At 55.0% G+C, this 22,576-nt stretch overlaps 6 protein-coding genes across 6 annotated transcripts; 3 read left to right on the top strand and 3 right to left on the bottom strand.

Moving 5' to 3' along the window:
- The first annotated feature begins 4,321 nt into the window (after positions 1 to 4,321).
- Positions 4,322 to 8,588, top strand: HER10_EVM0013363 (pre-mRNA splicing factor CLF1). Its single transcript, XM_035482724.1, has one exon. The coding sequence runs from the start codon at positions 5,364 to 5,366 to the stop codon at positions 7,707 to 7,709; it is 2,346 nt and encodes a 781-aa protein (XP_035335528.1). The 5' UTR covers positions 4,322 to 5,363; the 3' UTR covers positions 7,710 to 8,588.
- A 671-nt stretch (positions 8,589 to 9,259) lies between these two features.
- HER10_EVM0005802 (uncharacterized protein) lies at positions 9,260 to 11,166 on the bottom strand (the record flags this gene model as incomplete). Its single annotated transcript, XM_035475406.1, has 3 exons — positions 9,260 to 9,979; positions 10,501 to 10,746; positions 10,840 to 11,166. 3 exons carry the CDS (start codon positions 11,164 to 11,166, stop codon positions 9,260 to 9,262), a joined length of 1,293 nt encoding a protein of 430 aa, XP_035334969.1.
- Positions 11,167 to 11,551: 385 nt separating this feature from the next.
- On the bottom strand, positions 11,552 to 12,977 carry HER10_EVM0007049 (uncharacterized protein; the record flags this gene model as incomplete). The annotated part of the gene is made up of 2 exons (XM_035476616.1): positions 12,658 to 12,977; positions 11,552 to 12,577 (listed from the first exon to the last, which is right to left on the bottom strand). The coding sequence occupies exons 1-2, from the start codon at positions 12,877 to 12,879 to the stop codon at positions 11,552 to 11,554; spliced, it is 1,248 nt and encodes a 415-aa protein (XP_035335062.1). The 5' UTR covers positions 12,880 to 12,977.
- A 759-nt stretch (positions 12,978 to 13,736) lies between these two features.
- Positions 13,737 to 14,192, top strand: HER10_EVM0007064 (LSM domain-containing protein; the record flags this gene model as incomplete). The annotated part of the gene is made up of 3 exons (XM_035476630.1): positions 13,737 to 13,764; positions 13,838 to 13,914; positions 13,998 to 14,192. 3 exons carry the CDS (start codon positions 13,737 to 13,739, stop codon positions 14,190 to 14,192), a joined length of 300 nt encoding a protein of 99 aa, XP_035335065.1.
- Positions 14,193 to 14,643: 451 nt separating this feature from the next.
- HER10_EVM0005906 (inosine-uridine preferring nucleoside hydrolase) lies at positions 14,644 to 16,142 on the bottom strand (the record flags this gene model as incomplete). The annotated part of the gene is made up of 4 exons (XM_035475508.1): positions 14,644 to 15,635; positions 15,695 to 15,864; positions 15,929 to 16,031; positions 16,103 to 16,142. 4 exons carry the CDS (start codon positions 16,140 to 16,142, stop codon positions 14,644 to 14,646), a joined length of 1,305 nt encoding a protein of 434 aa, XP_035334981.1.
- Positions 16,143 to 17,014: 872 nt separating this feature from the next.
- On the top strand, positions 17,015 to 21,030 carry HER10_EVM0012461 (uncharacterized protein). The gene has a single exon (XM_035481856.1). It carries the CDS (start codon positions 18,515 to 18,517, stop codon positions 19,748 to 19,750), a length of 1,236 nt encoding a protein of 411 aa, XP_035335455.1. The 5' UTR covers positions 17,015 to 18,514; the 3' UTR covers positions 19,751 to 21,030.
- Positions 21,031 to 22,576: the final 1,546 nt, after the last annotated feature.

Raw genomic sequence — 22,576 nt, 5'->3', positions numbered from 1 at the left:
GCCGTTGAGAAGATGATAAGATGTCTCATTGTGACTTGTGTCGGCATCTTCGGTTGTCACTGGTATGCGTAGTCTGGCGCACAATGTCTTGCATTTTTGCAAAGCATCGCCCGGGTCTCCACGCCGAGCCAAGGAAGAAAGGCAAAAAGCCAGATTCAAGGTTTTTAGAGTATTTGCCGGGCGGGAAGAAAGGGTTGAACGGGATAGGTCATTTACTGCGGTTGAAGGAGCACGTAAACGACAAGACTTGAGATGATTTATGCGGTAAGGTAGGTAATACGAGAAGCGAACTTCTGTGCGGGGTTTTGGCATGATGAGTGACAAGAGACGAGATGAGAGGAGGAGGGGTCGTTCATCGGATCGACTGTTTAGAAATCTTCAGACGGGTTCATCGTTGCCGGAAGGAAGGGCTGGCTTGTCTTGTCTTGTCATTCTTTGCAGTGCAGCAGCCGTCAGCGTGCTCGGATGTTTGGTGACAACTGCTGGCACTGACAAGCAAGTTCGAGTTTGGATGTTCCCGGGAGCAAGCGCCCGCGAGTACGGACGATTTGGAAAAGCCTGAAATGGGGGCTGCGTACTGACAGGCACGCAGGCACGTTCCCTTGGGTGATTGAGGGATGGATGGACCGGCAAAACCGTTGGAAGTTGATGAGATTTTTCAGAGAGTGAGCAGGAGGGGAACCGTGGATTCGAGATTGATGAGTTCAACAACGGCCCCTGGCTCAGCCATTCTCTGCGATACGCGTCCTCGTCAAACCAGGAGGTGCTTGGGTGGGGATGAGCCGAGGAGGGCGACTTCGTCCTTCAAAGGTTTAGGGAAGCTGATTTTTGGATTATTTCAATTCTTCTGGACCTGATGCGGCGAAGGCCTGCCTTACTCGGCAGTCGGGCGCGCTCGGTTGGCCCTCATTGAACATTCTTGGTCCTTCCTGCTAGGCTCCTTCCTCGAACGTTCCACAGAGGCCAGACATCGTCTTGTGTCGCGTACAGTGGAATGGGCGAGGATCGTGGTCGGGTATGAGAAGAGATGGGGCCGGCGAAAATAGGGGAAGGGGAAGGAGTCACAGAGGGGAATTCCAGAAACGAAGGCTTTTGATGTTTGGGAGGATAGTGAACTTACATCTCGTTGACGCACATCTACGCACAAGAAGGGTTGATGTCATTGCCCCAAGCTGTGTGGACTCTCTGTCTTTATGCGACTCCCGCTTTGATCAAGATGAAGTCTTGCCTCTGATCGAGAGTGCGAACATCGGATGGCTCCAGATGCTCGGGCGCTCGAGTCCATGGCACTCTGCTGCGTGGCATTGGAGCCCAACCCAACGCGATTCGAGACTTTTCCTCCTCCCGATAATGCCGTGCCGGCTCGACGGTGGACCGCGGACCTACATCCATGGAATCTGGATCTATGTAAGGGATGAGGATGGTGCGTCGAAGCGAATAAGAATGGACTCGAGCGAATCCGGCCAGTGTGCCGTCCTCGCCTTTCCTTTTTTCTCTCAAATGCCTCGTGCCTTCCCGAACAGATACAGATATAAATTACAATAACGGCTTACCATGTGTACTAGAATGTGACCGATGCAGGTGGATGGGGTTCATTGGATATGCGGACATGCACACGGGGATGGATATATCGAGAAATGTTCTTAAAAAGGACACAGGCACTCTACTTGAGAGCCGGGCCCCCCATGCCCCCATACCAGAATTGCCCCCCTGGAAGGCACAATTACAGGCGTCAAGCCTCACCTCAGCACTGCAGTCTGCAGCTGATAAGCTGAGAAGGCACACCGCAAGCAGGTGCTCAAAGCCTCGGGCGTGGTGCTGGGCGAGCGAGTGAGTGGTGGACAGACATTTCATCACCTCAGTCAGAACGAAAAGGGTCGACATTTTAGTCCCCCCAATGAATTGGCTGCGGTTGCATCGTCAGCCGGTGGGCCCTTGATGGTTTTTGGTCATGGCTCAGGGGCATCATCGGTTGCTGCAGGGGCTGACTTGCCTAGCGCGTTTCAGCCAGAATGCCATTGGACAGGCAGTACGTATGTACTTTGCATCCGTCACCCGCAGCCGTTTCTCTGTACGTACCTTACCTGCTGGACGTACCGTGCTGTACGCAGATACCTACCCAAGGTACTTACTCACCTGCTTCCACTTTACCTTATCCATCCATCTCTCTCTTTCGCGGACAATCTGGTAGTTTCGAATACCTCATCAATCTCAACTCCATCTCGGGCATGACAGAGTCAAAAGATGCCAAGCCAGCCGGGACGGGGCATGGAAACGCCCACGTTTGCCCAGCGCAGTAACGGAAAAGACCAGAGGCCTGGCCACCCAGGCCCTACCCTGACGAGCATTCACCTACCGCGGCTTGCTGGCCTCCCCCCGGCCATCGGTAGCAGTGGGAATGGGAACTGAGGATACGCTCTCCCACTCTCCTTGAATGCGGCTTGGCGACCATGCCCGTTTGCTCACATTATCGCCCTCTTTTCGGTCTTACACTGCGTTTTTCGACTCCCCCAATCTCGGTGGACTGTCCCACGAGGTGCAAAACGGCAAGACGCAACATCAACGCGGCTATCTAGACTCTTTTTTCAAGTTATTCTCTCGTCCTGGACGCCGGACCTGCTCGGATGCGGTGCGTGGTGCCACGCTAGACCTCAATCTGGACGACCCGGGTAGTCACCGCGTCAATCTCCCTCGTCCACGGGCCCCAAAAGATCCAACAGCGGACGACATGCCGTTTTTTGATTGCTCCCAATTTGCCCTGCCGGTGCTCTCCCGTTGACTTCCAAGTTTCCCCAGCTTTGCCGGCCCATCCATCCACCGGACGGCGGAATACTCATTCAATTTGATCAAGGTTGTGCAGACAGAGACTGCTGTATGACGCTAGGCAGTCAGTCAGTCTTGTCCAAAATCTCGAACTTTCTGCCCACTGACAGTCTGCCACGGGCCTCTTGTTCAACTCACTCTTTTCTTTTCTGCTGCTGGCCTCTTTCCCGGTGGCCCTCCACCCCCCCTTTGTTCGAAGGCCCCATCTCGCCGTGCCGTTACAGGGCCGCAGGCGTCTCAATATTATTATTGAAGGCCGAGAGCCGGGAGCAGGCGTCCACTTGGCGGCCCCTCGACCCATTTGGGGGCTCTCGGATCTGGCAGTGCTTGTCGTCAATCGAATGGTCTATTGGAAGGAAAAAGATCTTGATTGGGCTCATCTGGCATCATCGGGGCCCTCGACTCCTCTAATGGATGGTCTGATGCCTCGTCTAGACAAGCAACGCGAGAACAGGCACATGGCATGAGAAATATCAATCTGAAGGAGCCAAGCCAACCAACGAAGCAACGAACGGACCGCTGTCAGTCAGCCGTCGTCTGGTGTGATCTGTCCGTCACTGCCAGTACCCGTCCGTCCTCCCTCCCACTCAATCCTTGGACGCAAAGTCAAAGTCTGTCGAACCCCGGACGGACCACGGACCACGGACCACAAGCCCACGAGTGACGAGCAGCTTCGAAGTTTGAACATCCGGCACGAGGCCGAGGAAGAAGAAAACCAAGAGAGACAGATGACTGACTACGGGTAATTGAGTGGCAGTTACGAGTTGCAACGGCTGACGTTTCTCTCCTTGCTTTACACTCACCGACGCGCGCGCGCGCGGCGTGCCTCTCTACTTGCTTTTACACCTGCGCGACACAGGCTCGCATCAGCACACTCAGCAACGAGCATACTCAAGGCCCAGCACTAGTCACAGTTCAGGACTAGAGCGAGACTAGGCTGGACGAGGTCCGCCCGTTGTCAACGTAGTGATTGACTGCTGGCCGTTCAACCGTTTGGCTGCTACCGGTCCATATGTCTTAAAAGAGGACGAGACTTTCTGACTGAGAGTACTGTAGTAGAGTACCACCCGGCTGGCGTCAAAGCCCCCTTCCCACCCAGGGCCGCCCTCCACATGTGTCCAGGAACGATGAAATTGGGCTTGCTGATAGGCTCGTCACCCCGGCACCCCCTTTTCCCAATCTCGCGCTGGACCGTAAAAAAGGGCACTAGGATCCAGCCTCAAGGGTAGCTGCGTCGTCGGCCTGTACCTGGGCGGCACCGCAGTGTCTCACCACCTGTCCAAGTATTCTTGGCTCGTCCTCTACTTTGGCGCTGGTGCCCGTGGATGTCCAGGAGTCCCCTGGTCTGTCCTCCATTTGGTGGTTCCAATACCGTCTGATTCGTCCGTCGTCAGTCCAAGCCACCCCGGACCAGGGACCAGGACGTTCCTGGCAACCCCCGGTCACGATTCCCCAAATCCCTGCCTCGTGTTTCCTTCGCCTGCAACTTGGGCTGTACCTGGTCGACTCCTGCTGCGGGTTGCGGGTGCTGGTGCTGCTCTGAGAGAGAGAGAGAGAGAGAGTCGGACGAGGGTGAGCGAGGGTACCACTCTTTTCCATTCGCCTCTCTTCCTCTCTGGCTCTGCTGGTCTCTCCCTTGGTCTCCGTTTTCCTCTCCTCCTTCTCTCCTTCTGGTGCCGTGTGTGCATTTTTCGCTCTTTCGAGGTGGAATTGCTACTCATCGTCTGGAACGTTGAATCTCGCGAGATCGAAAGAACAGAAACAACACAGAGTCGCTCATTGCACTATCCTCTTCGATTCCTAGACGCGGCAATTTGCCCATCTTCTCCCTCTTCCACCGAAATTCCCGACCCGACCGACACGAGCTGCAGTAATAGCCCGAGAGCGATACGACATATCCACGACACACTCACACACACACACAAACGAATCCGACCAACAACTGCGAGCCACCCGCTTGGCCACACCCAAAACCTGCGACACCACGGCCTTCAGGACTCGGGAGAACTAACAGCTTCTTGTTTCCCTTCTACCCAACTGTCCGACCTTTTTTGTCCTGGCCTTCTTGTTTGTCTGGAACTAGCCGTCTGTCGAGAAACACCAGAAACTTTGTTCTGCAGATCAAACTCCGAGACAAGGGAACCACTTCCCGTCCACCTCGACCTCGACGGCTCAGTCTTTTCCTCCCTTTGGATCCCCGCTCGATTTTTATCTTCGCCTTCCCGTCGCGCGAGCTAAGGACCAGCCGACCGGACTCACTTCGACATCTCGACCGTTTGGAAGCCTCGAGGGCGCTGGCTGTTGCGTTTGGATTGTTGGACCATTGCTGAGTAGACCATCTGCCAGCAGTCATCTCACCGTCTGCGTCGGACCATCTTTTTTTCATTGTGAGGAACCGCATCAAAACCCAACGATTCTACAGGCATTTTAACGATATGCTGTAGACCACACGCAATCCACCCACTCAACCCCGAAAACCCAGTTTACCTCGACGACAACATCAACCATTCATAAAAAACACAGCACAGGGCACGATCACGATGAAGCTCCCCGAGCCCAAAGTCGCTTTGGACAACATCTGTTCGGTCATTTACAACAACGTTCTTTACACATATTCCTCCGGTGCTTTCCAGTCGCTTTCGCTCGAAGAAGGAGCCCAATGGAAGACCTTGGCGCAGGGTGAGGCAGTGACAGGTGCTGTCTGCGTTGGCTCCAACCCCACCGATGCTAGCAAGGCCGGCTTGTACATTGTAGGAGGCAAGGGCACGTCAACAGATTATCACGGACTTCAAAAGTTCACCTACGCGACAGGGAAATGGGAGTCCATCTCACCACAGGACCACGTCACACAGGACCGTCTTCTCCACGGAGCAACATATCTCCCTGGAACTGACCAGATTATCATGTACGGTGGCAGTCAGGATGGTTACTCTGGCCCTTCGACGCAGACTTTTGTTGTCGGAGCATCCGCGCCTTACAGCACCCGAGCCTACGAATCGTCAGCACCGCCTGTCGTAAATCCCATTGTCCTGACATGGTCCGACACACAAGCGGTTGTCATTGGAGGTAGCACGACAAACAGCAAGGTTATGCTCTTCAACCCCGATACGAAATGGACCGACTCGGGTGCCACCCTCGGAGAACCCTTGCTGAAGGACACGACTGCGATTCGCGCAATTATCATGAACGGAGACGACGGAAGCAAGAGTTTGTACACGTTTGACCTTTCCGTTGCGCCAAACGTGGTCAAGCGCATGGTCCTCATCGACGCGGCGGGCGCACCTGTGACCAACTCCCAGGCAGTCTCAAAGGCGAAGGCGCGCAGCGTGGAGGGCGAGATTGAGAAGCGCGTATCTTTGACCCTGAGCGACTGGCCCGCTTACAACAACACCCTGGCGCCTACAGGCACGCGATCCAACTACGCTCTTGCTCAGGGTTCTGATGGAACCGTCGTTTTCTCAGGAGGATCAGGTGCCGTCGACGATGTTCTCTGCATCTTTAACGCGCGCCAAAACAGCTGGGAAGATGCTGCCCAAAAGTTGAACGAGCAGGAGGTTCTCGCTACAAGCGAATCGACGAGCAGCACCACTGCGAGCTCAACCGCAACGAGCTCCAGCTCCAAATCTAGCACTTCGGCCAGCTCCATCTCTACACTTCCTGCGTCGGCGTCAGCCTCTGCCTCTGCCTCTGCCGCCGCGACTCTCTCCGCCTCTGCATCTTCATCTGCCAGCACCGAGACAGCTGCTGCTGCTGGGGCCCCCGCCGCAGTCAGTGCTAACGCTATACTTGGCATTGTCCTTGGTACCATTACCGGTATCATGATCCTCCTCGGCCTGATCCTCTTCTGCATCCGAAAGCGTCGTGGAAAGAACCAGCAAAACGTAGAAGGTGGGCAGGACCCGAGGGGCATGAGCCCTAGGGGCTTCCCCGATGAGAAGGCTGGACTTGGATACGGCAACGACGATTTCAACTCTGCTCCTCACTTCCGTGGCCATCAGCAACAAGACTCGGCCGGATCATTCTCCTCCATGGCGATTTTGATGGGCAAGGTCAACGGCAACGCACCCAAGTCTGCCGGTGTTGCTCGCAGTGGAAGCAAGCGTGATACATCCAACAGCCTCTTCAAGAGCACCATCGGCAAGCCCCTTCCCCAGATGAACGAGGCACCGGGCCTCGCACCCCCTTCCCGCGATGAAAAGGGTGTTTCGTTCGCCGCCGACGTGGTCGAGCCTCGTCCTACCCCGAGAGGAGCTCCCGTCGGTCGTGCTGGCGAGACGCGCAGAAGCTCTGGCTGGAACCGTTACTGGTCTGGCGGCAGCGCGCTCAACATTCTCGGATTCGGCAACTCTAAGCGTACAACCGTCGATTCCGAGACATCTCACTACTCCAACACTCCCAAGAACCGCATCACGCAAGACTCCGCTACCGTCCCTCCTCTGCACCTCATTACCCAGGACTTGTCCACTGTTCCGCCTATTCAGCACGATGGCCGGCCAGAACTGAGCCGTGTCGTCTCTGGCAGCCCGACGGTGTCAAACTACTCGAACCAGATTCCCTTCCGCGATGGAGTCTCTGGCAAGATCGAATCCCCCCGAAGACCCACGTCGAACGCATCTTCAGGGTACTCGAGCGGAATCCCCGAGAGTGTTCGGGACACATGGGATCCTACCGGCCCCTCAAGGCCCTGGGGAGCGGACCGCGCTCCAAGCAGTGTTTATGCCGAGAGCCTTTACCCTACGTCGCTAGCTCCAAGCCTCCCGCAAAGGCAAACGCAGACCAGTGCTCCCAACGGTGTTAGCCAACAGCCGCCCCTCGCCCTGGCAGCCACCTCTTCAGACATGAGCTGGTTGAACCTTGGCGAGATCAACAAGCAAAACCGTCTCTAGGTTCAATCGACAAAATGCCTTGAAGCCATGGCGGTGATGAGTCACTAATGGCCATTGTGCGACACCTGCGAGCTCCGCTCACGTCCATGGCGCTTCACGACACTCAAAATCATGATCCGTCCTTTTTTATACCCAGGTCTTTTTCGGAGCATCGTTTTCGGCGGGGGCCTCTGCATTCCAGCATAGACGGCTTAGAGCACTCAAAAGTCCACTCGTTACATCCCTCACACTTATCACCAAATCTCTCTCGCTACACACTCACAAACACGCACACCCACGTACTATCCCGCGCAAACTCACTCTCGATCCATCTCACTACCCGACGCGCACACTATTTTCATTAACCCAAAACACCTCATACGACCGCAGACATGGCATGTCTCCCGGGCGGCGTAATTACCTTCATCCGCTCGTGAACATGGTTCTCCCTTATCTCACGCTGTCTTCCATTCTCTCAAAGCTCTCTCCTTTTCCTTTTCCATTCTCAGCATCATCTCTTCTGTACATTCCTCTTTTAGAGCGAGACCCGGGACAGGTCGTTCCCTTCGCAGTCAGTCATTTCCGTGATACCAATATCGCAGAGAACTCAAACACCAACAACACAACGCGTATGCCACGCTGTCTGGGTTGAATATGTAATTATCAATTTTTTGTTTACCATATCCAAAGGGGGTTTAGGGGAGGCATTTCCAGGGTGTTGATGGGTTGTCGAACCAGGAGGGCAACTTGGTGAAATTTTGGCAGTGGTGGTTGTCTCTTCTTTTTCTGTTCTCCAGTTGTCGCCATTTCCCATGTTTCCCTTTTTTCCATGCAGAGGGGATTGGTGGCTGATGAATGGGAAACGGAAAAGAGCAGAATCAAGGAGCAATGGAAGGCGACAGGGGGTGGTGGGGGGAGGAATGTTGTCGATATAACTTGTTTTTATCTTTTCTTCTGATGAAAAAGATGAAAGGAAAAAATCGCGGCGCGGAGGATTTATTGTATTATTCACATTGCAACTTGTAGGCTGTTGCACCAATTGATGGCGTGCCAAGTTACGAACACTGATGTCCCCTTTTGCCTTGTATCGTGAGATGAGGTGCTTCACTTGCCGACTGCCGCTTAGTAAAAGACACTACGTTGACTAAGGCAGGCGGACGGTGATTAACGAACAAACCATGCGGTTGGACTAAATCTTGGTTGTTGAATAGCATAAATGGCATCGGGAGCCTGGTGAGGCTTGCGATGCGAGCCTCATACATCATTTGACAGGACGTATGATCGTTATACGGAGGGGTGGCTCGGTTTGAGCTATGTTATTAGTTAAGCTACGTAAGAAACTCTAGACTCCGGGCGGAGGTTTCGTGGCCAGGATCTCTCAAATGGATGAGGTATCATTTGTGCTGTATTTGTTCGTAGCTTCAATTTCCGTTTCTCTCTCTGGCTCCCTCTCTCGAGTGCCTCACTCCCAATTCCAGAGGTCATACTCCTACACCTCTGCCCTCAGCTCCCTCCCCCAACTCTACACCATCACGAGCTCACCGCGTCTCTACGGAAGGCTGGCTGGCTGGCTAGCTGACTGGCTCCCACTTATCCAATAACCCGACAATCCACCCCTTGAACACCCGCTCAGCAGGCGGTAAGAGCCCACTACTCCGCCTCAACCCCTCTGCCGCCGCGACGATGGCCGGAAGAGGGAGGTTGACCTCTTGCACGTCGGACGTCATGGACTCGAGCATGTCGTCTGCTTCGTCTTGGGAGATTTCTTTGTATAGCAGTTTTATGGCTGCGCGTTTTGTACGGGGGGGAGAAGAAGAAGAAGAAGAAGAAGAGGGAAAGGAAGAGGAGGCGTAGGTGATGTTGCTATTGAGGATCCAGAGGTGCAGCGCAGGCGGTACGGCCTCGTCGCCATCGCTGGAGGAGGAAGAAGCTAGGTTCTGGGTGGATTGGAAGGCCGGGACGACGACTGATTTGGAGGAGCCTGAGCGGGAGAGGGTCGCGATGAGGGTCGCGGCCAGGCAGTCTGTGCTGGAGGGCAGTGCTGCCGCCGCGGCCGTGGGGTGTGATGTGCTTGTCTGGCATGACACTTGCCATTTCAGCAGGACGACGGAGGAGATGGCTACGTTGAAGAAGCCTAGGTGGGAGGCGCAGGCGGAGCAGGCGATGTTGAGCATCCGCGGGGGTGGTTGCGTGGGATCAGACGCAGAGCCAGAGTCTCTTCCTTCTGCTCCAGCTAGGACTTCTGAGCTGGAGGATGCTTGGGGTGCGGCATCTGATGATGGGAGAGAGAACTGGAGTGGAGAGAAGAAGTGTAAGTAAGGAGAGAAGAGAGAAGACGAAGAAGAAGAGCATACGGAACGGATCGTGACGGTATACGCGGAATGGGAAAGGTATTCGTTCAATGTCCCTCGCTGTTTATCCCGGGGTCTCCGAGGCTCTGGAAACAACCCCAGTGAAAGCAAGAGGGCCAACCGTCTAATGCGAACCCAAGTTCAAGACCCAGAAACCATCTTACACACACGAGGGGGTGTAGAGGCTTCGGAGTCTTGCACTTTTGAAAGCACCCCCTGCGCGAGGGCAGGGACGACGGCGTATGTTTTTGGATAGTTCATATAGGGGCGGAGTATCGGTGACCAGATCACTGAGTTGGTAGCGTGTTGCTGCCGACATGGCCTCCTTCTTGATGCCCCCGTGTTTTGAGGATATACGGCGGTTTTCCCACCATATGTAATAGATGGATTTCCAACATGACGTTGAAGATACGAGTGACGAAACAGAGATGAAGAAGAGAGAGGGAAAGAGAGCCGCTTACCTTGAGACCAACACAATCAGCCTCGCAAAACAGAAACGACGTCAAATCCACCATGCCGACGCCAGGCTGCGCGGCAATAGACGAGTTGGCCCCGTACCCGCGCCTAGTCAGATGTTCGTGGTCATCCTTCTGCTTGCCCTCCCCGTTCGCGCCGTGCTCATGCTCATCCTCGCGATCCGTGCTAGGCTTGTGACAGTGCCAAAAGTCCATCATCTCCGCCCAGTTCTCGCTCGGCAGGTCTTTCCACTCCCCCGCTTTCCCGCCGGGCACGACGACGGCGGCGCAGCGTCTGCACGCGACGGCCGAGCCGGGGAGGAGGTCCCGCGCCGTCCAGGGGACGGGGTCATCTGCGACGCTGCCGCTGCGCGCTGCTGGGGAGTCTGCTGCTAGCGGGAGACGCCATGATAGCGTTTGCGAGGCTGATGACGATGCTGACGACCGTGGTGTGGGCAAGGTTGTGGGAGCTCCTGTTTGGGCGAGAACTCTCCCGGGCAGCGGGAATGATGTTTCTGTGCCTGCGTGGTGGATGTGCAGCGTCTCGCCGTTAGGGGCGATGAGGGCTCTTGTTTGTCCTCCTGCTGGCGAGGGAAGGGTCACTGCGACGGAGAGCTGACGGATGTTTGTGAGGAGTTCTGCGTAGATGGTTGGTGTGTCGTGAGACGACATCGTGGGCAGCGGGAGGTGTAGCTGGGTAAAGGAAGTTTGGGGACGAGTTGGTCGGATGAGGTCAGATTTAAGATGTGTTGGAGCCGGTGTTGACGCGCTAGGATTTTTTGGCTCGCGACCCTGGCGGGGTGGAACTTAGTGCAGCTGGTGCCGATTCAGCTGTCTGTTGTGGTTGGAGACGGCCCCGTCCGTTTGAAATGGACGGCTCCCGCCACAGGATGACTTTTTGACATGTTACAAACTTATGATGCAGCTGAGTAGACTGTGTAATATCTAATTCCAGCATTGTAAACTAACATGGGTATAACATAGATCTTCTCATCGTACATTACATTAAACACACCGCTATCCGGAACCCTTGGACACTATCTACCTACAGAGTACTTCACGGGCGGCGAGATGGAACAGTTTGATACCGCTCATAAGCCGGCGGCTCATCCACCATATTGCCCGCGCAAGATTGACCACCCGTAGCCGCGCTCGCATCCGGTATTCCAATAGGCGGACCTGTCGCAACGTTTGGCTTTACCGGTGCACGCGTCGCGATCGGATCGGGGCTCGAGTAAACCGGCACCCAAGTATCGCCATTCGCATCTGTCCTCTGGTATTCTCCGCTATTGCGGTTCGTGCGAAAGGAATTCAGTTCTGATCTTCGTCTCTGACCGCGCAGGCGCATGAACGCCTCGAGACGCCTCGTATAAGAATCATCTCTGTCGATGTCCGCTGGCACTTCTGGCTCCCTCGCCCTGTGTGCGTCATTAGTCGGCCCCATGTCTGACAGCTCCGACTCTGGCGGGTATCGGTCTGACTTCCGCAGGCGTTTGCCAACGGCCGCTGCAACCGTATATATCGTAATCGCGAGGAAATGACTTGCCGAGGCGATCCACGTCACAACGAGTGTCGAAGTACCGGCGCTGTGGTACTTGAAGACGCTCTCGTATTGGGCGAGGATGCCGTCCGCCTCAAGGGCCGCACGGGTTGTGGTGGCCGAGGCGAAGAGCAGCGCCGCCCCCGCTAAAGTAAACGACACGGCCAGGAATTGATCACAGTTGGGTGCGCCCGAAATCGTGTTGACGAAGAAGTGCCAGGACCAGAGGCATGCTATAACCACCATGAAAATGATGTAGGCGATGAACGCGTTCTTGGACGAAGTGACTTTGGACGCCGTCCCGAGGTCAATGCCTTGCGATTCCAGAGCCGGGTAAGTGCCCCTGCTTGACGAATAGGTCGAACCCCCTCCTATTGCAAGTTCGACATCGTCCATAATGTCTTCGAGGTCGAAGGGGGCACCGGGAGCCCGGCGAACACATGCCTCTCGCCCTAGGTGCGAGTAGCAGTAGCTGCTGAGGTGCCAACTGAAGACCACCGTGGTCTCGTCGGCTGGCCATCGCCGGACGTATGCCGCTGACCACTGTCATCCATTGTCAGTACAGGCATATGGAGACGGGAGGGGAAGAGAGGGTTGTCCTCCCGACCCCGAGTGCGACTTACAGTAGCGAGGTGAGCCTCTCTGTTCTTGATACCCCTTGACGATCTCAAACCACCCGACTTAGTCCATGCGCCGACGCATAGAAAGATGACGAGCGTCACTGTGAGGGCATCAAAGACCAATGCGCACAGAAATAGTAACCGCCGTACCGCTCTCTCTTGAGTCTGGTTGAGCGTGTACTTCTTGCCCTGGCTAGGCCTGTCATCTTGAGCAGATACGTTCATATCGAGGAAACGCGGTGATGCTGCTATACATCCTGAACCGAGAGAAAAGTAAGTCGGACTGTTGCTTCAGCGAACAGTGAGACATATCTTTCGTCTGGAGACATGATCGAAACTTTCCACGACACAGCGGTGAAGAGGCAATCACAGAGTCTTTAAGAGCGCAAAAACGAAATTCAGCCCAGTGCCACACCCGATTGAGCAGGTGATGTCGCTGCCGGGGTTCGTCGCCCAGTGAGTATGGCATGCCGAGTAGGTTCATGCGGCACGGCAGTCTAGTGAGCTTGATATTTCAGCCTGGGATCTTGGCAGCCATCCCCTTTTGAGGCCAGCAATCTCGGTACCACGGCGAATGGCCTTGCCTTGTGAGGGCTGAGTGAGCGCCTGCCCGGCACTGGCGCCAACGGTGTGTTTCTGGGCCATCATTGAGTAGGAAGAGGCGGCCTATCGTGGGTTTCCGTTGTTGCAGGTGGCAAGGAAACAATTCAATCACCCATGTTGGGCTGAGTTATAGCAAGGAGCTGCGATAGCTTTGGTGCCAGCTGGAGAGCAAGAGTGACATCTAACGGCTTGTTGAAAGGAAAGGACGAACGACCGGGAGTGCACAGACCAGACCTTGTTGTGCTTACTTTGGCCCAAAGTGGGTTAGCTTGAGAGCTCCAAAGTCCCTCCACTCAGAATTCCCGAATTTCACCAGCCAAACTTCTGTATTCAACTCTGCGATAATACCACTGGCGACAGTTTCGAGCACCTCTGATCAAACAAATCCAAGCATCCGACGATCCAATTCTCCACACAAATACCTACTTCAGCTTCAGACGAAACCTTCTCCACCTTCAGACCTCGACATCTCCGCAGCCATGGCAACCCTCGGAGGCTACCTCAATAGTACGTCCTCCTTAGACTACCAGTCTCGAGTGCTGCTTCCCGATGACATACTGACGATCCTCTCCCCTAACAGAGAAAGTCCTCATTGTGACGTCGGACTCGCGAATCTTGGTGGGCACATTGGAAGCTGCGGACCAGTCCACGAACCTCGTAATGCGCCTTCCCCTCCCCCTTCACATCTCTGTCTCGCGTCTTCTGAGCTGCACCTAGCTAACACACATTTTGCGCCCCAGGTCCTCAGCAGTGCCCAAGAGCGAGTCATCCAAACCCCGGAGAGCGGCGAACCCTCTGTCGAAGTACCCCTCGGCCTCTACCTCGTCCGAGGCGACAACGTCTGCACGATCGGCCTGGTAGACGAGGCGCTAGACGAGAGCATTGACTGGACCCAAGTCAAGGGTTCTGCTATTGGAGGAACCAAGCACGTATGAAAGCCACGCATATACATAAGAAAAGCAAAACAAGAGCAGAGATGGTTCTCGAGGATGAGAGTGACACACTGAGTCACGGGATGTTTGATTACGAGCGGGATACCCGAGTGTTGGGAAGGACATGAAATTGCCCTGCTGCCATTGAGACAGGCAGGCAGGCAGACAGGCGTGCGCGCATTCTCATGCACATATGCACATGCGCATGATCACACACCTACACACACAGAACAACGGCGTTTGCACATATTTGGGGGTTGCTATAGAATGACATTGGGTTTTCCTACGGGGTATGCGCCTGCCTTTCTTCTTCTATCCAGATCTCTCTTCCATGCTGCTACAGTCTCAAAACCATGTTTGTGCTGACACGAGACATCAACAACAAAAGAGCCCTCACGCCCACACACATATAGAGAGTGGTTGGCCGAAATATACGTCATTTATCCCTTCATCTTTATCCGAAAATTCTCTTCATCAAGTCAGGGGCGAACAATTCATGGCCGGGGGACTCAACCATCCTGTTGACCCTGTTGCCTCTGCTGGTGCTGAGCCAGCCGCCAGTGTCGCCGGGGACCTCGGCCAGGGTCAGGACATCGACGGCATCGCCCGTCTCGCTGGCCTCGAGGGCGGCCTCGTTGTACTTGACGCGGAGTCTGCGGTCGATGACGTGCATACCGCGCGTCCACTGGCCCGTGGTCTCGATGCGGATGTCCTCCGGCTCCGCGGTGGCCTTCCACTTGGGGTCGGACTGCGTCAGAAGGTACCAGACCGTCAGGGGATCGTGCAGGGAGAGGCCGGGCTCCTGTCCGTCGCCCTCCATCTCGATGATCTTGTCAAAGCACTTTGACATGAAGTGGTTGACCCACTGGCCGAGGGGGCTTCCGGACGCCACGATGGGCTTGATGGTCTCGGTGAAGTAGTTCTTGCGGAGCAGATGCGGGGTCGTGATGTCGAGGGGGAACAGCGTCAGCTTGAGCTTCTTGGACAACCTGGCCGGGTAAGGGGGCAGGGACGACTTCTTGTCCGAGATGGGCGGCATGGTGGAGCGCGGGGTCGGGGAGGTCAGGGCGAAGACGCGCGCGGCAGCGACGGCGTCGGCGACGGTGTTGAACTCGCCGTGCGGGGTGATGTTGCCCTCGACGTGGACGGCGCCGCCCATGACGCAGAGTTCCTTGACGCGGAGGAAGGTTTCCGGGTCTTCGGCGGCGGCGAGGGCGACGTTGGTCATGGGGCCGACGACGCAGATGGAGATGGTGTTGGGCTCGTTCTCCTTGAGGATGCGCAGGATCTCCTTGTGGGCAACCTGCTTGGCCGGGGTGAAGTACTGGTTAAATGGCGAGGGGTCGTGGTCCACGTTCTTCTCGGTGTGGAAGAGGGACTGCCAGCGGTCGTCCGGAGAGAGGTGGGGGTGCTTCTCGTGGACGCCGTGAAGGCCGTCGAGTCCGTCTGGAGAAGAGTCAGGAGATGGAAAATTGGGAGAGGTTGGACCGAGGAGTGTGTCTTACGGAAGTAGTCGGCGGCCAGCTCGTCGTCTTCCAGAGCGTGCTCGGCACCGACTGCCACAATGGGCTTGTAGGCCTTGAGGGACTCGAAGCCCTCGGGCTTTCCATTCTCCTTGCGCCAGGCGATCTCCTTTTCCAAAACGTGGAAGAGGGCTACGACGTTCTTCAGGCAGCTTTTTATCATCAAAAGTTAGATCAAGGAATTTAAGGACACCCCTTGCGCGGCAATAAACTCACCTCTGGAGAGGCACATTTCCGTAGGTGACTGAGATCATCATGACCTCGAGCTCCTCAGGGGAGGCCGACAAGGCCAGAAGCATGGCCATGACATCGTCAATGCCTGGCAGAGATGTATGAGCCTACTTGCACATCACAGAACTTTTTTGGGGCGTTGGCTTATTCATATCTCACCTGGGTCGGAATCGATAATGACGCGGTTCTTGGGAGCCATGGCTGCAATATCGATTTACGAAAAGTTTCTTAGAAATGGGTTGAAAAGTGTTTAATGAAGACGAGAATAATTACGTCTCTCAACATACACAGTTGATTGAATCACTTAAGAAAGCTGGGGAAAACAATAGTGATATAGGAAGCCAGATGTTGATGGGGGAGTGGTGGGGGGAAGCAGACATCTGCGGGCACGTGAGCTAAGCTTGAACGGAGGTGTCCGGTCTCCGCCTGTCTCCGGTGTAAGGTGTAGATAAAATAAGCAACCCGGCGCCCCGGGAGATGTGATGTGGCCTTGACGGTGTGACTCCGTCGTTCCTGCCTTCTCGCCGGGTCTTTTTTGTGTCAATAGCAAGGGCGTCGGTGTCGCATTGAGAAATTGGCACAGTTGGGCTGGCGGGCGGCCGAACCCCTCATCGTTAGAAGCGTCAAATACGCCGCCGTCGAGGGGGATCAATGGTGGGGTTGTGGTTGTTGCGGTGCAAATGATGGAGAGAGATATGACGCGCTAAGCCGGTTTGAGCTACCGAGATCCAGTTGTTGTCGATAAGCTTGAGGCAGGCACGCAGGTCGCTGCGGGAAACCCTGGAAAATAGGGACTTTGGGGAACTTTGGGGGCATTGGGCACTTGAGGCAAGGTAGACGGATAAACTGCCCCTAGCTCTTATCGGGAAAGCCAAGGGAAAGGAATCTGACATGCGGCAAGTTGCAACTCTGGACCTTGCAGACATTGGATGAGACGTGGGAAACGGAAGGGCCTCGGGAAGTTTACTTGGATGAGGGTACCTTACTCACGTGAACCTAAGGAAAGCTATCTGCAAAAAAAAACCTATTTTTAATTCTAAACTTTTGCTTTTCGGTTTAACAGGCCGGGTCCGCGGGATATCGAGGTAACCTCCGAGTCCGACAAGTCTCCAATGACATTGTTTGGGAGCCGTCAATTGACTTGATGCCCTGACAGCAAGCACTGTGACCTCGATATCGTTCCCGTCCAATCACGGAGAGTTCTTATGGAGGGAAGTCATCACAGTCACGTGTAAGTGACACCTTCCGGGCTGGTGATTGCTCCCTTGCCTTCCATCAGTTGTTGCCTCCCAAACACGTGACCCGTCCCCATTTTTTCAAGTTCGCCCGAGTCCGTGCTGACAGCCGAGCCCCAAAAGAAAAGGCGGGTCCACGTCCCTCAACCCCGTGGAAACGCGAAGCTGTCACTTTGGAGATCCAGGAAATTACCTAACAGCACCCTGGAGATAACCTCATCTGCCTCCATTACCTACCCTTACCTCACCTACCTCCCTTGCTTCACTCGAGAAACATCAGATCGCTGAGAAGAGCAGCCATACTGGAAGTAAGTGCAATTTTCTCCTCAATTGTTCTTCTTCCTTGTCGCATCTCACATCACACATTCCCTCGTCTTGCCTTTTATCTTGCTGCTTCATCTGAGCTCAGCCAGCCAGAAACACATCCCTGGGGAACCTGCGGCAACAGAGGACACCAATCCTCACACGCAATTCCCACTCTTGGAGACTCGGTCCCGACGCAGGTCAGGGTTTGTTGCAGCACCTTACAGATTGGATACCTGGAGCACCTAGCAACACCGAGCAGCCGCAGCGGTAGCAGCAGTTACCCGTGGGACCTCTCCAGCGGTCCAACCTATCCCGTAGGTCGGCTTTTGCATCCGTGGCATGAACCCCGGGCGCTTGCCTCAGCCAAAAACCCCCATTTGCTACTGGCTCCAGCCTCTACCTACCTTGGACCTGCCCTGGACCACTGGCGGTACCACAGGCACAGTTTGCTGAGAAGCCACCTGGTAACTTTTTTTTTCGGCCTGTCTCTCCTTGCCAAGCTACCTGCATCTGAACACGACATCCAAGCCGTCTTTCAACCGCGTGGTCGAAACGCCTCCTCAATCGTCCTTCTTCCTTCTTCCCTTTTACCCAATTCTTGTTGTTTCTCCCCTTCAACAAACCCACCACCCCTCCGAGCATCACCGCTCTCACCTTGCCTTTCATCCTCAAGCAACCCATCCATTGTTGCGCCCACATCTCCCTTTGCGCACCTTCCACCTGTATGTTCCCCGATCGGCGCTTGCCCCAGACATCTCGGATCATCTGCTCCCGTGTGCAGAGCTCAGCACAAATTGGACTCCATTGCTAACTTGTCCATTATCCAGTCATCCGAATCTCTCTCTCTCCACAACTTCTCCATCAGTGAGGCATCGAAAATACACCGTGACCCTCAACGGCACCCTGAGCTTGCGGCCCTTGATCCGACAAACCGTGGTCTTTGCTGTTCTCAATTGCACTACGTTGCATAATCTACCATACCCCTTAATACCCATCTGGTAGCGTTCTCGCGCCATCCACAATCGCAACAATGACAGTCTCCGACTTCCTCAACACCCAGACCGTGGGCGGCTACCTTGTCTGCTTCCTCGTCGCTGGTGGCTTGATCTACAACTACTCTGGCAAGAAGAAGCCTGCGCAGATTGCCAAGACTGCCAAGGCATATGTTGAGCCCAAGAAGGACACCAACGCAAAGAAGCAGCGTAAGGCTGCTTTTGCTTCACAAAAGCCCGAGGAGAAGGCTTCCACGAGCGCAGTCGACCCCTCTAGCACATGGCTGAGCAATGACCCTAAGGAGGAAGTTGATAATGCCGATTTCGCCAAGAGGATGGCCAGTGTCAAGGAGGGCAAGAAGTTTGATGGCAAGTCTGCTGCTGATGCCAAGAAGAAGAAGACCAAGTCCGTCAAGCAATCGCGTGCTGCTGAGAAGAAGCTTGTCGAGGTCACCGAGGAGGAGGAGCCCGCCGCTTCTTCTGCCCCCGCCGTAGAGGCTGTCGAGGAAGAGGAGGAGGAGAGCTCCCCTGCCGCTTCCCCCGAGGTCACCCCTGCCGACCCCAGCGGCGTCAACGACATGCTCGAGCCCACCTCATCCGGTCCCTCCGTCCTCCGCCTGACCGGCACCGATAAGGAGAAGCCCAAGGCCAAGAAGCAGAAGGCCCCCGAGCAGGCTGAGACCAAGAAGCAGCGCCAGAACCGCCAAAAGGTTGAGGCCAAGAGAGCCGCCCGCGAGGAAGAGGAGAAGGAGCGCAAGGTCAAGCTCGAGAAGCAGCGCCGCACCGCCCGCGAGGCCGCCGGCATCCCCGCCAAGGACGGCTCCCAGTTCATGGCCGGCGTCAACGGCAACAAGTCCGCCTGGACCGCCGGCTCCCCTAACGGTGCTTCTGCTACCAACGGCACCTCCGCTGCTGTTCAGCCTCTCGACACCTTCGATGCTCCGGCCCAGAACGGCACCGCTGCCGCTGCTCCCGCCCAGACCTCCAACAACTGGATCTCTTCCCTTCCCTCTGAGGAGGAGCAGATCCAGCGCCTCAAGGAGGAGGACGAGTGGAACACTGTTCCCGCCAAGTCCAAGAAGTCCAAGAAGGAGAACCGTTCCCCTTCCCCCGAGGCTGCCAAGCCCGCCGCCGCTCCTGCTCCGGCTCCGGCTCGCCCCATCGCCCAGGCCGTCCAGAAGCCTGCCTCCAATGGCAAGGCTGCGAAGCCCGTCACTTCCAACTTTGGATCCTTCTCCGCTCTCAGCACCGAGGAGGAGGAGTGGGATGTCTAAGCGGTCACTACACCTACGATTGTCATTCTCCAGGATATTCCGCCCTCCCCAGATGCGCTCTTCTCAACTACACCATCGTCCTCGCGCCATCTGGATGTCACTTGTTATTTTAACTGTACAATACTTCTTCCTGGAGTGCGGCACACCTCAAAAAAACTCTCTCACACATGCAATCCTTTTGACGCCATGAAGAAGACGCCAGCATTGGTTCGATCACGCTTCCGCGAGACGGCGGCCTCATCGAGTAAAGGCGACATGGCTTTGCTATCGCATACACGCAAACAAAAACGATCTCGGCCACGGCATGAGATCTTGGAGTTGGGGGATTACATTGGCCAGCGGGCTGAGTGATTTGCACATGCCTTTCTTTTTTCTTCTTCCTTTTCGGCCTCGAGACTAGCCAGCTTATTGATGGAGGGGGAAAAACGAAGGAGAGAGTGACGCAGGATCACGATGTATACGAGGAAGTTGAACAAAAGAGAGAATGGGTCTTGGGCGGGAAGAGGAATCAACAAAATATGAAACCTTTCCTTTAGGGCAGATTGGTTGGATCACATGGGAAATGGCCATGCCCCTTCAGTCGTTGTGTGCTTTTTCCAGCACAGGTTCCCGCCAGATAACTTTTCAATGAGTCTTCTTTCCCACCAGTAAGCACCACGAGTAGTGAAATGTTGTCGTCGTCTCCCAGGCAGATGTGACTTATTTGTGACTTGTTTTGTTGTCATGCTACCGGGATGGTGCCGGATCAAGTGATGACATGGTAACGTGCATCATGTTATTTCTCCACGTTATTTTTATTTTTTTGCAATGCACATGCTGGCGCTCCCCCCACCTCGACATTTCATCACGATCTCTGCCCACTAAGAGGAGCCTTTATGCGTTGTAGTACATAGTTGGATCGTCGCTGGATCGAAGCTAGGAAGGGTGATCGTGGCCGGGGGTGTTGGTTGGGGGCATGTGAGAAGAAGTTGCGAGTCGGCCGGGCTTCCCGTGTATCCCAGCTGGCTGACGCTACCTACCGCCCCTCCCGCAACCTAGGTACAGCGCATCTTTCGCCGGCGTTGGCGGAGGGATGGGAGGAGGTGATTTGGTCTTCTCTGGTTTTTTTTTTAAAAATTGTGAAGGGGGGCAAGTCGAAGATGTTGGGTAGTGGTGCACCTGAGTTTGTCGGGTTTGTGGAGTTGGATTTGGGGGGCTGTGTAGCTTACGATGTATGTGCTGGAGGAGAAGGATGAAGAGGAGGAGGGGGTGTGCGAGGGATGGTTTAGCTGCGATTCAAGTTCTAGACGTGCATTCGCGTGAGTAAATAGGATGCTGGCAAGTGAGATGCGTGTTCTAGATAACGTGATAATCAAAAGCTCCCCGTGTGGCCAGCCGGTCAGTTTGGTGGGATGTTGTTTCCGAGGCGGTGGGAAGGGGAAATCGCGGCATCACGGGTTGACGGAGAGACTAGGAGCTTCTCTAGGACCTTGAGCTACTAATGTCGGGTGGTGCAGTGTAGTTGAGACCTTGGTATAGGTATGCTCGTGGGGGGTGACTTGCTCTGCAGGACGAGACGACACGCAGAGGTGAGACATGCAGTTTTCACATGTTTTGTTCGCGGCTGCAAGTCTGGACGATGGGAAGAGAGGTTTATTGAATCCCATCACGAGGGGGAGAACGGGCGGAGGTGCTTGTGTCTCTTACGGTCTCCTGTCAGAATACGCTGCGAGTACAGATCGGGTATGGAGAGTTGGTTGGATCAAAGGGTGCGAGCAGAGTAGAGGGTAGAGGATTGTGTGATGCAAATTCCGGCCCAGTTGACGTTTACGACTTGTGTGAGGCGTGATCCGTGTTGCTTACATGGCCTATTTCGTTGGCAGTCTGCGTTATTCTGTCCTGGTGTGTTATGGACCGTAGTTTTAAGTGAGTTGAGCCGAGACGGATTGGGCTGGCGTCTTTACGAAGTCTTTAAGAGGAGGTTCTGTTTCTTCGGCGGATGTGCTGGTAGAATGCCATGTTTCCCTAGCCGAGCTTGGTGCGTGCCGTATGTAATCCAGACGAGGAAATATCAGTTGGTATTGTTAAAGTGTTGGCATCGAATCGAACCTCTTCACACCCTCTTGGACAAGATCCGATAATCAAGGGAGTTTATTCGGAAGCCTTTCCCTACGAGAGAACGAGAAAGTTACTCACGCTTATGCTGGTGGGGGTCTTCTTGCCTTGGTTGCTAGCTAGCCATTTGGGGGACCGCCTCGAAAGGTTGATTTGACTTTTTCGAGGAGATGGTTGTCGTTCTTCCACATGAGAGTTCCCGACGTCGGTGAAGTGGCATAGGAACGTATCCATGCCCGGTTGCCCATTGTGGAGGGGGAGCACGGGTAACATTTGCCTGGTGGTTTTGCAGCACTGACAGTGGCAGTTCATCCGCGGGAATACTTACATCTCTGGCGGGATCTACTCCCTGCGGCCACGCTTGCGCATCCGCAGGCGATCGAAACAGTGGAGATTTCCCTATATCCTATAAAGGGACTCGGGTGTATCATACCGTAGTATTGTGGCGGACGGGCGGTCGATCAAAAAGAAGCTACCGAGCGTTCGTTGCGCGTTTGCGTACGCATTGAAAGCAAATCAAGGGTCCAGCTGCCGTGCAACTCGTTACACCCAGAGAACCCGGGTACGCGAGGAGAGTATCCGCAGTGGTAGGAGCTGGAGGGGCTGAGTCGAGTGAGGTGGAACATGAGAGGGGGACAACGGAGCATGATTATCGATAGGCGCAGTTGTTCGATAATATCCCTCTCAGCAAGGAACCCTCGACGAAATGCATTGGTAGTCACCACCGACACT

The sequence above is a fragment of the Colletotrichum scovillei genome, assembly GCF_011075155.1.
Source record: "Colletotrichum scovillei strain TJNH1 chromosome Unknown Contig00004, whole genome shotgun sequence".
NCBI classification, from domain to species: domain Eukaryota; kingdom Fungi; phylum Ascomycota; class Sordariomycetes; order Glomerellales; family Glomerellaceae; genus Colletotrichum; species Colletotrichum scovillei.
The sequence above is the reverse complement of the archived record's forward strand: the minus strand, read 5'-3'. Positions and strand labels throughout refer to the sequence as shown.